This window comes from Somniosus microcephalus, chromosome 6 (assembly GCF_052327205.1).
Source record: "Somniosus microcephalus isolate GS21.2 chromosome 6, FLI_Smic_1.0, whole genome shotgun sequence".
Classification (NCBI taxonomy): domain Eukaryota; kingdom Metazoa; phylum Chordata; class Chondrichthyes; order Squaliformes; family Somniosidae; genus Somniosus; species Somniosus microcephalus.
In genome coordinates, this window is record NC_140992.1 from 135,289,671 (window position 1) to 135,304,995 (window position 15,325).

At 46.8% G+C, this 15,325-nt stretch overlaps 1 protein-coding gene across 1 annotated transcript in view; it reads left to right on the forward strand.

Annotated features, from left to right (window-relative positions):
• The window catches only part of d2hgdh (D-2-hydroxyglutarate dehydrogenase), a 72,777-nt gene that overhangs the window by 1,134 nt on the left and 56,318 nt on the right, over window positions 1–15,325 (forward strand). Inside the window, exons 2-4 of the mRNA XM_085992004.1 lie at window positions 3,595–3,652; window positions 5,421–5,560; window positions 10,828–11,021. Of these exons, the coding sequence (XP_085848130.1) occupies window positions 3,595–3,652; window positions 5,421–5,560; window positions 10,828–11,021 (392 nt within the window). The remainder of the gene's footprint in view (window positions 1–3,594; window positions 3,653–5,420; window positions 5,561–10,827; window positions 11,022–15,325) is intronic.

A 15,325-nucleotide genomic window follows, 5' to 3' on the forward strand; every position in this document is an offset into this window, starting at 1 on the left:
GGGGAGCTGTCCTGGGCTATTCTCATGCACCTGACCTTTCAGCTGACAATGGTGCGTTGCGTAGGAATTTAAGCTAGGGGTTTGAGTTGTTTATATACATGATCATATAAATGATGCCCAAGAGTGAGTTACAGGCTGTTATCTAAGCACAGTGTCTCCTGCATAATGGATATCCGGGTCTGAGTTCTAGGCTGGAGTCTAATTGAGGGGTTGACATAGTTTATTATACTCGCCAATTACTCTGTTCTCGAGGCCTGGTCCCTGTGTTTGCTTGCGGATTATTGTGGACTGGTTCGTTAACATTGCACGAACCCAAATACTGCTTCTACTGGAAGCATAGAAACATAGAAGATAGGAGCAGGAGTAGGCCATTCGGCCCCTCGAGCCTGCTCCGCCATTCGATGAGATCATGGCTGATCATCCAAACTCAGTACCCCGTACCTGCCTTCTCCCCATATCCCTTGATACCTTTAGCTCTAAGAAATATATCTAACTCCTTCTTGAATATATTTAAAGACTTGGCCTCAACTGCCTTCTGTGGTAGAGAATTCCACAGGTTCAGCACTCTCTGGGTGAAGAAATTCTTCCTCATCTCTGTCCTAAATGGCTTACCCCTTATCCTTAGACTATGACCCCTGGTTCTGGACTCTCCGACCATCGGGAACATTCTACCTGCATCTAGTTTGTCCAGACCTGTCAGAATTTTATAAGTTTCGATGAGATCCCCTCTCATTCTTCTAAACTCCAGTATAAGCCCAATCGACCCAATCTCTCCTCATACGTCATTCCTGCCATCCCAGGGATCAGCCTTGTGAATCTTCGCTGAACTCCCTCCATGGCAAGAACATCCTTCCTCAGATAAGGCGACCAAAACTGCACACAATACTCAAGGTGTGGTCTCACCAAGGCCCTGTACAACTACAGCAGGACATCCTTGCTCCTGTACTCAAACCCTTTCGCTATGAAGGCCAACATACCATTTGCCTTCTTCACCGCCTGCTGCACCTGCATGCTTACCTTCAGCGACTGGTGCACAAGGACACCCAGGTCTCGTTGCACTTCCCCTTCTCCCAATCTATTGCCATTCAGATAATAGTCTGCCTTTCTGTTTTTGACACCTCGCATTTATCCACGTTGATGTAATAAAAAGTCTCACACATCAAGGAACTTTAAAGTAAGCTTTAAGCAACTTATAATTAAACTATATACAAGAGCAGTCTTCACCATGCCTCTAGGAGAAGCCCTCTGATCATACTGAGCAGTTCAGTATTTATACTAGTCCAAACACAGGAAGTGACGTATGCACAGGAAGTGATGTATACACAGAGTTCACAGTTCACAGGAAGTGATGTGCACATAACTTCCTCTGGAAGTTATTTATTATTATTACACACGTTATATTGCATCTGCCATGCTTCTGCCCAATCACCCAACCTATCCAAATCATCCTGGAGTTTCTCAGTATCCTCCTCGCAGCACACACGCCCACCCAGCTTTGTGTCATCTGCAAACTTGGAGATATTACATCTAGTTCCCTTATCTAGATCATTAATGTATATTGTGAATAGCTGGGGTCCAAGGACCGATCCCTGCGGTACCCCACTAGTCACTGCCTGCCACTTGGAAAAAGACCCGTTAATTCCTACTCTCTGCTTTCTGTCCGCCAACCAGTTCTCTATCCAAGTCAATACCTTGTCCCCAATCCCATGTGCCTTAACTTTACACGCTAATCTCTTATGCGGGACCTTATCGAAAGCCTTTTCCAACCACTGCATATTGTGAGCAGGAATTCTCATAAGGACGGGAATTCCCCACTGTAAACAATGGCCAGAATCACTTCAAGTAGCAGCAAGACTGGTATGAGGGGAGAGGGAGGAAGGAGGGAAGTGAAGGGGGCGGGGGAATGAATGGGAAGGGAGTGGAACTGCAACTTGTATTTGTATAGTGCCTTTAACATAAAAAAAAGTCACTTTGTAATGTAAGTGAGGGAATGGACACTGAGCCGTGAAGGGAGAGATCAGAAAGAGTGACTGAAAGCTTGATTGAAAAAATGGGATTTGAGTCTGTTTTTATAGGTAGAGAGAGGAGAGGGGAGGATTTAGGGAGGGGATTGGTAGCTGGAGGCTCTGCCACCAATGGTGGATGAAGGGATGGGGGAAAGAGTTAACGAAAGGGATATCTGATGCCGAGCCAGCAGTACAAACTCAGGCAATCACCCCAGAGGGCACTCCTGCAGCTGCTGCAATCTAATCGAGGGGTTTGGGTGGTTTGTATATAGAATAGCAGATATATATGGGAGTGAGTTACAGCCTGGAATCTAATCAAGAGGTTCGAGTGGTTTATATTTTGAAAAACAGAAACATGGAAGTGAGTTACAGCTTGGAATCTAATCGAGGGATGTGGGGTGTTTTATGTTTAGAATAAAAAATATGTGGGAGTGAGTTACAGTCTGGGATCTTATGGATGGTTCATATATAGTATAACACAACAACAACTTGCATTTATGCAGCTCCTTTAATAATAATTCAACTTTATTGTCATTGTACAACGAATGTGATCTTGCAAGCTCCCATGAGTCCAGTACAAATAACATTAAACATAAATAGCACCGTCCTGGGCGAAGCAAAGCCACTGCGTCTGTGCGCACCGCCATTCCATTTCCACCATTCCGACAATCTTCAGCCCAACGCCCAGGCCTGCTCACCAGCTGCCCCTCCCGGGGCTCCTTCCGTGACCTTCTCACCAACTGCCCCTCCTCGGGGCTCCTTCCATGACCTTCTGCACCTGGTCTTCCCTGATGGTCACCCCTTCAGGTACTAACCAGGCCTGGCTCTGCCTAGCTTCTAAGCCTTGCCAGTGACCCTGTCCCTAGTCCCAGGAACAGGGCTGTAACATAGTAAAACGTCCCAAGGCGCTTCACAGGTACGTTATCAAACAAAATTTGACACCGAGCCACATAAGGAGAAATTAGGGCAGGTGACCCAGAGCTTGGTCAAAGAGGGAGGTTTTAAGGAGCGTCTTAAAGGAGGAGAGAGAGGTAGAGAGGTGGAGCGGTTTAGGGAGGGAATTCCAGAGCTTCGGGCCTCAGCAGCTGAAGGCACGGCCACCAGTGGTGGGGCGATGAAGATCGGGGATGTTCAAGAGGCCAGAATTGGAGAAACTCGGATACCTCCAAGGGTTGTAGGGCTGGAGCAGGTTACAGAGATGGGGAGGGGTGAGGCCATGGGGGTATTTGAAAACAAGAATGAGAATTTTAAAATCGAGGCCAACAGTGAGTTACAGGCTGGGGTCATTAACTTTAGCTGAGATCATTATTTCCGTGTATTCAGTAACCCCTGATACTGGACCCTATCTGTAGATGATCTAATTAGGGAGGTGGAAGATTATCCAGTGAGACCGGGACTGTCTGCACGTTGAGCAGGAGCAGGCTGTGTGTTGCTAACTAGCATTAGATGCTGATATTTTATAACCTGAAGATTACTAATAATGTTGATTATGGTTATTGATTTTTATGATATGATTTACTCTGATTATTATTAATTAATGATTCATTATTATTGATCATTACTACTAAGTTCATTTTTTTAACTGCAGGCCGCAGCCAGGTGTTACTGAGACCTCAGACAACGGAAGAGGTTTCTCAAATCCTCAGGTACTGTACCTTCAGTCTTCCTTTCGTGTAATATTTCTGTTACTCACAGGCTGAATTCCACAGGCACACAAGGTCTAGGGCTAGTTGATATGGTATGTACAGCCTCCCAAGCTGGTCATATCACACATACAATAAAACTTGGCCAGTGTGAATTACAAGCGTGCCTGAGGGCCTGAGCGGGTTTGCACAGTGCACAAAGCAGGGTTGGGGTCGATTACATTTTACAATTTACAATTTAATTTTTTACATACTTTAGTTGCTTGGTGTGTGATGGTGCTCAATATCACACTGTGATAGGCACTGACATTTGCATTGTGAATGGCACTAATATTCACAGGGTGATTGGCACCAACACTCGCGGGGTGATTGGCTCTGTTTATGATTAGGAATGTCGGCGTGTGATTGGCTCTGTTTATGATTAGGAATGTCAGTGTGTGATTGGCTCTGTTTATGATTAGGAATGTCGGCGTGTGATTGGCTCTGTTTATGATTAGGAATGTCGGCGTGTGATTGGCTCTGTTTATGATTAGGAATGTCAGCGTGTAATTGGCTCTGTTTATGATTAGGAATGTCGGCGTGTGATTGGCTCTGTTTATGATTAGGAATGACGGCGTGTGATTGACTCTGTTTATGATTAGGAATGTCGGCGTGTGATTGGCTCTGTTTATGATTAGGAATGACGGCGTGTGATTGGCTCTGTTTATTATTAGGAATGACGGCGTGTGATTGGCTCTGTTTATGATTAGGCATGTCGGCGTGTGATTGGCTCTGTTTATGATTAGGAATGTCGGCGTGTGATTGGCTCTGTTTATGATTAGGAATGTCGGCGTGTGATTGGCTCTGTTTATGATTAGGAATGTCGGCGTGTGATTGGCTCTGTTTATGATTAGGAATGTCGGCGTGTGATTGGCTCTGTTTATGATTAGGAATGTCGGCGTGTGATTGGCTCTGTTTATGATTAGGAATGTCGGCGTGTGATTGGCTCTGTTTATGATTAGGAATGTCGGCGTGTGATTGGCTCTGTTTATGATTAGGAATGTCGGCGTGTGATTGGCTCTGTTTATGATTAGGAATGACGGCGTGTGATTGGCTCTGTTTATGATTAGGAATGTCGGCGTGTGATTGGCTCTGTTTATGATTAGGAATGTCGGCGTGTGATTGGCTCTGTTTATGATTAGGAATGTCGGCGTGTGATTGGCTCTGTTTATGATTAGGAATGTCGGCGTGTGATTGGCTCTGTTTATGATTAGGAATGTCAGCATGTGATTGGCTCTGTTTATGATTAGGAATGACGGCGGGTGATTGGCTCTGTTTATGATTAGGAATGTCGGCGTGTGATTGGCTCTGTTTATGATTAGGAATGTCGGCGTGTGATTGGCTCTGTTTATGATTAGGAATGTCGGCGTGTGATTGGCTCTGTTTATGATTAGGAATGTCGGCGTGTGATTGGCTCTGTTTATGATTAGGAATGACGGCGTGTGATTGGCTCTGTTTATGATTAGGAATGTCGGCGTGTGATTGGCTCTGTTTATGATTAGGAATGTCGGCGTGTGATTGGCTCTGTTTATGATTAGGAATGACGGCGGGTGATTGACTCTGTTTATGATTAGGAATGTCGGCGTGTGATTGGCTCTGTTTATGATTAGGAATGTCGGCGTGTGATTGGCTCTGTTTATGATTAGGAATGTCGGCGTGTGATTGGCTCTGTTTATGATTAGGAATGATGGCATGTGATTGGCTCTGACAATTGGCTGTTTGCTTTCTTCAGGTACTGTAACGATCGGAACCTGGCCGTGAACCCTCAGGGCGGCAACACCGGATTGGTGGGAGGCAGTGTGCCGGTGTTTGATGAGATCATTGTCTCAACAGCTCAAATGAATAACATCATGAGTTTCAACACTAATTCTGGTGAGAACTGTAATGATCAGTAACCTGTCATTCTGGAATGGTACACTAGGTGGTGCTGTATGTATATAAGAGTGGGCTACCCACGATGCACTAGGCTACCCAGAAGGCAGTAGTCAAGATGGCAGCCTGCACACACAAGCACACATGCTGAATCTCTACAGATGCTGTACCTAGAGAACGTGTACTGAATAAATGACTAGCTAGAAGCTAGCTGTGTTCATAATAAGAATGTCTAGTTATTAATGAACATAACATGGTACCAGGATTGGTAAGATCTGCTGAATATTGTGCAACGCGACATGGAGAATTTGAAGCCACCACAGCGTTTGAAACTCACAGGAAATGTCGACTACAATTGGCAGACTTTTAAACAACAATTCGAACTCTACATTGCTGCCATCGGGTACGGTACGAAGCCAGACGCAAGGAAAAAAGCGTTGCTGCTCACGGTTGCAGGCCCACAGGCGATAGAGGTATTTAATACATTTGTATTTAATCCAGAGGAGAACAGAGAAAAATTAGACGATGTGCTAAAGAAGTTTGATACACATTGTTCTCCCAAAAAGAATGAAACCTATGAGAGGTACATCTTCCGTTCTCGGACCCAGCAGCAAAATGAGACTTTTGATAGCTTTTTGACTGATCTGAAACTGAAAGCACAGACATGTAATTTCTCTGAGCTGAAAGCATCCATGATTCGTGACCAGATTGTGTTTGGTATTCATGATAAAAAAGTCAGGGAACGTCTGTTGAGAGAAACTGAACTAACATTGGAAATTGCTGTGAAAATATGCCAAGCTAGCGAGCTAGCTCAAAAGATTGCCAAGACTTTCAGTGAAATCAATGATGATGCGATTGCAGTAAGTGCTGCTGTCGGTGCTGTGTCCTACAAGGGGAAGAAACATGGGCAGAACAGAAGTGAAAAGCAATCGGAGGAAGGAATTTTTAATTGTAAACGCTGTGGTTACAAACACCAGTTAAAACAATGTCCAGCGTTTGGAAAAATGTGCACAAAATGTCATGGAAAGAATCACTTTGCCAAACAATGCTTTTCAAAAGTAAAAACTAAGAAAGGGCAATGAGTTAATGTAATTGAGGACACTGATTTAAGTGAGACATGTTTTGTAGGAATGGTGTCATGTGACAATATCAAAAAGGATACAGAAAATGTGCAGCCCTCAGGAATTAACAATGCCGAACATAAAGTTAATGCAGTAAAAGAGGACAAATGGATGATCCCACTGCAGGTAAATGGAGCATTAGTTACATTGAAACTAGACACTGGGGCAAAAGCAAACTTAATCAGTATGAGTGACATTAACAATATGAAAGAAAAGCCCAAAATACAGAAAAAGTCAGTACTACTGAAGGACTATAATGGACAGAAAATAGATAGCTTAGGTGTATGTAGACTTAAAGTGACAGTCAAAGACAAAGTGCATCATCTCATGTTTTCTGTTGTGGCTGAAGGACTTGATTCACTACTGGGTGACAAAGCTTGTGAGGACTTAGAACTGGTCAAGAGAGTCTACCGTATAAATTGTGCCATAAGCAGACCAGATGACTCGATGGATTCTGTAGTGAATAATTTCCAGGATGTGTTCAAAGGATTTGGAGTTCTACCATTCACTTACAAGATCCAGCTAAAGGAGGATGCTCAGCCAGTGGTACATGCTCCACGAAGAGTTCCAGCACCCCTGCGTGACCGGCTCAAGAATGAACTGGACAGAATGACCACACTAGGAGTCATCAGGAAAGTCGAAGAGCCAACAGACTGGGTTAACTCCATGGTATGTGTAAAGAAAAAGAACAATGATCTAAGAATATGCATGGATCCAAAGGACTTAAATGCAAACATAAAACGTGAACACTACCAGATTCCCAAGCGAGAAGAAATCACCAGTGAAATGTCAGGTGCCAGATACTTTACAAAGCTCGATGCCTCACAAGGATTTTGGCAACTAAAACTGGATGAAGAGAGCACCAAATACTGTACCTTCAACACACCATTTGGCAGGTATTGTTTCCTCAGAATGCCTTTCGGGATAATATCTGCATCTGAAATCTTTCATAGAGCGATGGAACACATAATTGAAGGTCTGGAAGGAGTTCGGGTCTATGTTGATGACATCATCATCTGGGGCTCCACACTGAAAGAACACAATGAGAGACTGACTAAAGTGCTACAGAGCATACGCCGGAATGGACTGAAGCTCAACAAAGCCAAGTGTCAATTTGGCGTCCAGGAAGTCACTTTCCTAGGAGATAATCTATCTGGTAAAGGAATAGAGCCAGATATGGTAAAAGTAAACGCCATACTCAAAATGCCCCGACCCACTGACAAAAAAGGAGTGCTACGCATCATGGGGATGATAAACTTCATTGGAAAGTTCATTCCTAACTTGTCAGCCAAGACAGCCTGTCTGCGAGACCTGCTACATAAAACAAATGAGTTCGCATGGACAGAAAGACATGAACAAGAGTGGATAAACCTCAAAACAGTGCTGACAACCACACCTGTACTCACCTTCTTTGACCCAACAAAAAGAATCAAAGTGTCAACGGATGCATCAAAAGATGGCCTAGGTGCGGTCTTGCTACAAGCAGAGGGTGAAGATTGGAAGCCTGTTGCCTATGCCTCCAGGTCTATGACTGATACTGAGTGTCGATACGCCCAGATTGAAAAGGAATGTCTAGGCTTGGTAGTTGGACTAGAAAAGTTTCATGGCTACATATATGGACTTCCCACCTTCACAGTTGAGACAAACCACAGCCCACTGGTTGCCATCATAAAAAAGAACCTGAATGAGATGTCTCCAAGGATTCAACGACTCATGATGAAGCTGCAAAGATATGACTTTGAACTGATCTACACACCAGGCAAATACATAGTGTTAGCAGATGCACTATCCCGAGTACTCACAATGAGTCATGTGAGCTCTACTGAAGAAGACGTGGATGTTCATGTGAGTATGGTCACTGCTGCGCTGCCTGTGTCAGACACAAAATCAAAGCAAATAGCAGAAGAAACAGTAAAAGATACAGTATTACAAACAGTAATAGAGAACATTCATCATGGTTGGCCAAAAGGTTCCTGTCCAAAATATTTTCACATAAGGTCAGAATTGAGTGTCGCAAGTGGACTATTACTAAAACAGAACAGAATAGTCATTCCACAGGCTCTACGTCAAGACATGCTCAAAAGGATTCATGAGGGACACCTCGGAATTGAAAAACGCAAAAGGAGAGCAAGAGACACTGTTTATTGGCCTGGCATAAATAAGGACATTGAGAACATGATAGGCAAATGTGAGACATGTCAGAAACACCAAAACAAACAGGCAAAGGAACCAATGATAGTAGCTGACTTACCAACAGCACCATGGCAAAAGGTTGGTATGGACCTCTTTCATTTAAATGGTAAAGACTATCTAATAGTGATTGACTACTATTCTAACTATCCTGAGATGGCGCTGCTCTCAAGCACCACAGCAAGCAGTGTCATAATGCATGTGAAATCTATCTTCGTCAGACATGGAATTCCCAGGATTGCCGTTAGCAACAATGGTCCGTGCTTCAACTGTAAGGAGTGGTAACAGTTTGCAGCACATTATGACTTTCAACACATCACATCCAGTCCTTTGTATGCTCAGTCGAATGGTAAGGCAGAGAAAGGTGTTCAAGTTCTCAAGCAGCTACTGAAGAAAGCGACAGATGGCAAGTCTGATCCTTATCTCGCCCTGCTGAGCTACCGAGCCTTACCTTTAGACTCTGGTTCTTCACCTGCTGAACTCCTAATGGGTCGCAAGTTGCGTACCACGCTACCTTGCTGTGCAAAAGAAAAGCAGAGTAAGGAACTGAGACAGAGACTTCAACTGTTAAAGCTGAAACAGAAATCATACTATGACAAGTCATCCAAAACTCTGAAACCATTGACAAGGGATGATGTTTTCAGGATTGAGGATCCAGATGCATGGAACAGGAAAGCTACAGTTCTTGAGGAAGTAGGACCAAGGTCATACACTGTTAGAACTGAGGAAGGACAGATTCTCAGGAGGAACCGCCGTTCCCTCCTAAAAACACAAGAGACTATCGAAGAGCAAATCGATGACAATGCCGCAACTGAATCTTGTTACTCACCACCAGAACAATCTAACACAAATACACATACAGGCTCTCATGAAAACACATCAGACTTACCTGTGCTGAGAAGATCTACACGTGAAGTAAAAAAGCCTGATAGACTTAATCTTTGAGTACAAAGAAAACTACATTGAAAATGTATTGACTGTTGAAGATGTTTATGTTGTTATTGATTGATATTGATTGATACTGATTTTGTTTAACCTCAAAGAAAGGGGGATGTAATGATCAGTAACCTGTCATTCTGGAATGGTACACTAGGTGGTGCTGTATGTATATAAGAGTGGGCTACCCACGATGCACTAGGCTACCCAGAAGGCAGTAGTCAAGATGGCAGCCTGCACACAGAAGCACACATGCTGAATCTCTACAGCTGCTGTACCTAGAGAACGTGTACTGAATAAATGACTAGCTAGAAGCTAGCTGTGTTTATAATAAGAATGTCTAGTTATTAATGAACATAACAAGAACGACTTTCTTTACTCACGATTATACATAGAAGCAGTGCCACCTCAACAGTTACCAACACCTTGACGGAGATTCCCCTCGATCAAGCCCAAGAGTAACTGCTATTATTCCTGGAATGTTGAATCTTGTGAGTGATCCCACCTAATTGTTCACACTGCGACTCTCCCTTCCCTAATTGCTTGTTAACAGTGGCCCTCCCTTGTCACATACACCTTAACGACAGGATTCACTGTCCAGTTCCAGAGTTACTGTCCAATTGCAGCAACAACAGGTTGGTGCTGTATTGGCTGCTCTCAGCTGGGTAACAGTAGGGGTTCAGTATTCCCATGCCAGGGAGGGGGAAGAATCAGTCTGTTGATTGCTACCCAGTGATCCCTTGTGGAAAGTGCAGACAGGCGCCCGTTGAGTGTGCCTTGTTGACCTCTGACCCTTCCCACGTAGTGGAATAGCCTGCTGGCCCTCGTGGTCCAGGCACATGTGATAAATGACCACTTAGGCGAGGCTCTGAAGGGAATCTGGTGCCTGCGAAACTGTATCCCAGTGACGGAAGAGCACTTTCAGAAGAGTAGGAAATATGGGATAAAACATTTTTAAAAACCATAAGAACAGGGATCATTACCAAACTCCTGAGTTTCCATGTAAATCTGTGCTTTCAGGAGTCCTTATCTGCCAGGCCGGCTGCATTTTGGAAAACTTGAATAATTACCTTGAGGAACAAGATTTTATCATGCCCCTTGACCTGGGGTCGAAAGGTAGCTGTCACATTGGTGGGAATGTGGCAACCAATGCTGGTGGACTGAGACTGCTGAGGTATGGCTCCCTGCATGGGACAGTACTGGGACTGGAAGTGGTAAGAAACAGTTCAGCAATGAGCTAAAAACTGGTACAGTAAAATGTATTGTGAATCTCCTGCTGTAGGAACGGTACATTTCCAAATCCTCCTCCAGCCCTACTTCCCATTCTTCTGAGTCTGGGCTACTGTTTCTCGGCCCCTCCCCTCCCCTCAGAGAGTAGGAATAAACGGGTCATTTTCGGGTTGGCAGGCTGTAACTAGGGGGTACTGCAAGGCTCAGTGCTTGGGCCTCAGCTATTCACAATCTACATCAATGATTTGGCTGAGGGGACCAAATGTAATATATACAAGTTTGCTGATGATACAAAGCTGGGTGGGAATGTAAGTTGTGAGGAGGATGCAAGGATGCTTCAAGGGGATATAGACAGGCTAAGTGAGTGGGCAGGAACATGGCAAATGGAACATAATGTGAAGAAATGTGAAGTTATCCACTTTGGTAGGAAAAATAGAAAAGCAGAGTATTTTTTAAATGGTGAGAGACTGGGAAATGTTGGTGTTCAGAGGGACCTGGGTGTCCTTGTACATGAATCACTGAAAGTTAATGTGCAGGTACAGCAAGCAATTAGTATGTTGGCTTTTATTACAAGAGGATTTGAGTATAAGAGTAAAGACTTCTTACTGCAATTATATAGGGCCCTGGTGAGACCACACCTGGAGTATTGTGTACAGTTTTGGTCTCCTTACCTAAGGAAGGATATACTTGCCATAGAGGGAGTGCAACGAAGGTTCACCAGACTGGTTCCTGGGAAAGGGGGATTGTCCGATGAGGAGAGATTGAGTAGACTAGGCCTATATTCACAGAATCACAGAAACCCCACAGTGCAGATAGAGGCCATTTCGGCCCATCGAGCCTGCACCGACACATATCCCACCCGATCCCCGTAACCCCTACACCAACACATATCCCACCCTATCCCTGTAATCCCACGTATTTAATCCCCCTAACACTAAGGGTCAATTTATCATAGCCAATCAACCTAACCCGCACATCTTTGGACTGTGGGAGGAAACCGGAGCACCCGGAGAAAACCCACGCAAACACGGGGAGAATGTGCAAACTCCACACAGACAGTCGCCCGAGGCCGGATTCGAACCCAGGTCTCTGGCGCTGTGAGGTAACAGTGCTAACCACTATGCCACCGTGCTCTCTAGAGTTTAGAAGAATGAGAGGTGATCTCATTAAAACATACAAAATTCTTACAGGGCTTGACAGGGTAACTGCAGGGAGGATGTTTCCCCTGGCTGGGGAGTCTAGAACCAGGAGTCACAGTCGCAGAATAAAGGTTTGGCTATTTAGGACTGAGATGAGGAGAAATTTCTTCACTCAGAGGATGGTGAATCTTTGGAATTCTCTACCCCAGAGAGCTGTGGAGGCTCAGTCGTTGAGTATATTCAAGACAGGGATTGATAGATTTTTGAATATTAAGGGAATCAAGGGATATGGGGATAGTTCAGGAAAGTGGAGATGAGGTAGAAGATCAACCATGATCTTATTGAATGGCAGAGCAGGCTCGAAGGGCCAAAAGGCCTACTCCTGCTCCTATTTCTTATGTTCCAACTTCATGCTTCCTGTAGGAGCCTCGTCTGCTGAAAGGAGGTGGGTGATATTATGGAGGTGGAAGTAAGTGGTTTTGGTGATAGTTAAGATATGGGGGATAAACTCAGCTGTGGGTTGAAGAGGACACCAAGGTTTCCTTTGGTCTGTCTCAGTCTGAGCAGATGCCCGGGGATGGAGTCAATGATGAGGGGACAGAGTTTATGGTGGGTGCTGAAAATGGTGTTATCTTTGAGGAAATTTTCACTTATCGATGACTTGATGTCAGACAGACAGACAGACAGCATGGCGGTGGCTATGAGGGCAAGGGGAATGTTGGAGATGTAGACTTAGGTGTCATCAGTATACTAATACTATACAGCTGACCCCACGTCTGCAGTTGATGTCACCAAGGGGCAGGATGTATATAAGGAAGTAGACAAGGCCTTGGGAAACTCCAGAGATGATGGTGTGGGGGTGGGAAGGGAGTCCATTGTTGGAGATGTGCTGGCAGTGTACAGACAGGTACGAATGGAACCACACAAGGGCAGTCCTTGGAGATGGACAGTGGAGGAAAGGGAATGGAGGAGTATAGCATGCAGAGGTAGATGAGGACAAGAAGGGATAACACACTGATCACAGTCACAGAGAAGGTCATTCATGATCTTGGCCAGGGTGATCTTGGTGCAGTGAGAAGGATGGAAACCGATCGGTAGGGATTCGGAACAGGAGGTTGGGAGAGATAGACTTGGAGCAGGGAGGTAACTACAACACCTTCAAGGACCTTAGAAAGAAAAGGGAGGCTACAAATAGGGGCTGGTTGGAGAGAATGGATTCAGGCTAGGCTTTCAGAAGAGAAGGGGTGATGATAGCAGTTTTGAAAGGGAGAATTTGCAACAAAGGACACCAAAGAACAATCTGGTCCATCAGGTTCATCCCATCCAGACATGGTGAGCCCATGTGCAACAGCAACTCCCCCAGCTCACCATCGACCCCCCAGCTCACCATCGACCGCCCAGCTCACCATCGACTCCCCAGCTCACCATCGACCCCCCAGCTCACCATCGACCCCCCAGCTCACCATCGACTATCCCAGCTCACCATCGACCCCCCCAGCTCACCATCGACCCCCCCAGCTCACCATCGACCCCCCCAGCTCACCATCGACCCCCCCAGCTCACCATCGACCCCACAGCTCACCATCGACCCCACAGCCCACCATCGACTCCCCCAGCTCACCATCGACCCCCCCCAGCTCACCATCGACCCCCCAGCTCACCATCGACCCCCCCAGCTCACCATTGACACTGCCCAGCTCACCATCGACCCCCCCAGCTCACCATCGACCCCCCCAGCTCACCATCGACCCCCCCCAGCTCACCATCGACCCCCCAGCTCACCATCGGACCCCCCAGCTCACCATCGACCCCCCCCAGCTCACCATCGACCCCCCCAGCTCACCATGGACCCCCCCCAGCTCACCATGGACCCCCCCAGCTCACCATCGACCCCCCAGCTCACCATCGGACCCCCCAGCTCACCATCGGACCCCCAGCTCACCATCGGACCCCCCAGCTCACCATGGACCCCCAGCTCACCATGGACCGCCCAGCTCACCATCGACCCCCCAGCTCACCATCGACCGCCCAGCTCACCATCGACTCCCCAGCTCACCATCGACCGCCCCAGCTCACCATCGACTCCCCAGCTCACCATCGACTCCCCAGCTCACCATCGACTCCCCAGCTCACCATCGACTCCCCAGCTCACCATCGACTCCCCAGCTCACCATCCACTCCCCAGCTCACCATCGACTCCCCAGCTCACCATCGACTCCCCAGCTCACCATCGACTCCCGAGCTCACCATCGACCCCCCAGCTCACCATCGGACCCCCCAGCTCAACATCGGACCCCCCAGCTCACCATCGGACCCCCCAGCTCACCATCGGACCCCCCAGCTCACCATCGACTCCCCAGCTCACCATCGACTCCCCAGCTCACCATCGACTCTCCAGCTCACCATCGACTCCCCAGCTCACCATCGACCGCCCAGCTCACCATCGACCCCCCAGCTCACCATCGACTCCCCAGCTCACCATCAAAACCCCAGCTCACCATCGACTCCCCAGCTCACCATCGACTCCCCAGCTCACCATCGACTCCCCAGCTCACCATCGACCGCCCAGCTCACCATCGACTCCCCCAGCTCACCATCGACTCCCCAGCTCACCATCGACTCCCCCAGCTCACCATCGACCGCCCAGCTCACCATCGACCGCCCAGCTCACCATCGACCGCCCAGCTCACCATCGACCGCCCAGCTCACCATCGACCCCCCAGCTCACCATCGACTCCCCAGCTCACCATCGACTCCCCAGCTCACCATCGACCCCCCAGCTCACCATCGACCCCCCAGCTCACCATCGACCCCCCCCAGCTCACCATCGACCCCCCCCCCAGCTCACCATCGACCCCCCCCCAGCTCACCTGAAGCATAACTTCCTTCCCTTTGTATTCCAGCCCTACTTGAGATAAAGGCCAACATTCCATTAGCCTTTTTGATTACCTTTTGTACCTGTGCACCAGCATTTAGTGATTTGTGTACCTGGACACCTAAATCTCTTTGCTCCTCCACAGTTCCTAGTCTTTCGCCATTAAGAAAATACTGCTCGTTGTCTTTCTTGAATCCAAAGTTGTGGGGGTTTGGCTGAGGAGAGTCAGATGCAGCAGTGCTTAAGGTGGTCGAGATAGGTCCGGCAACAAATG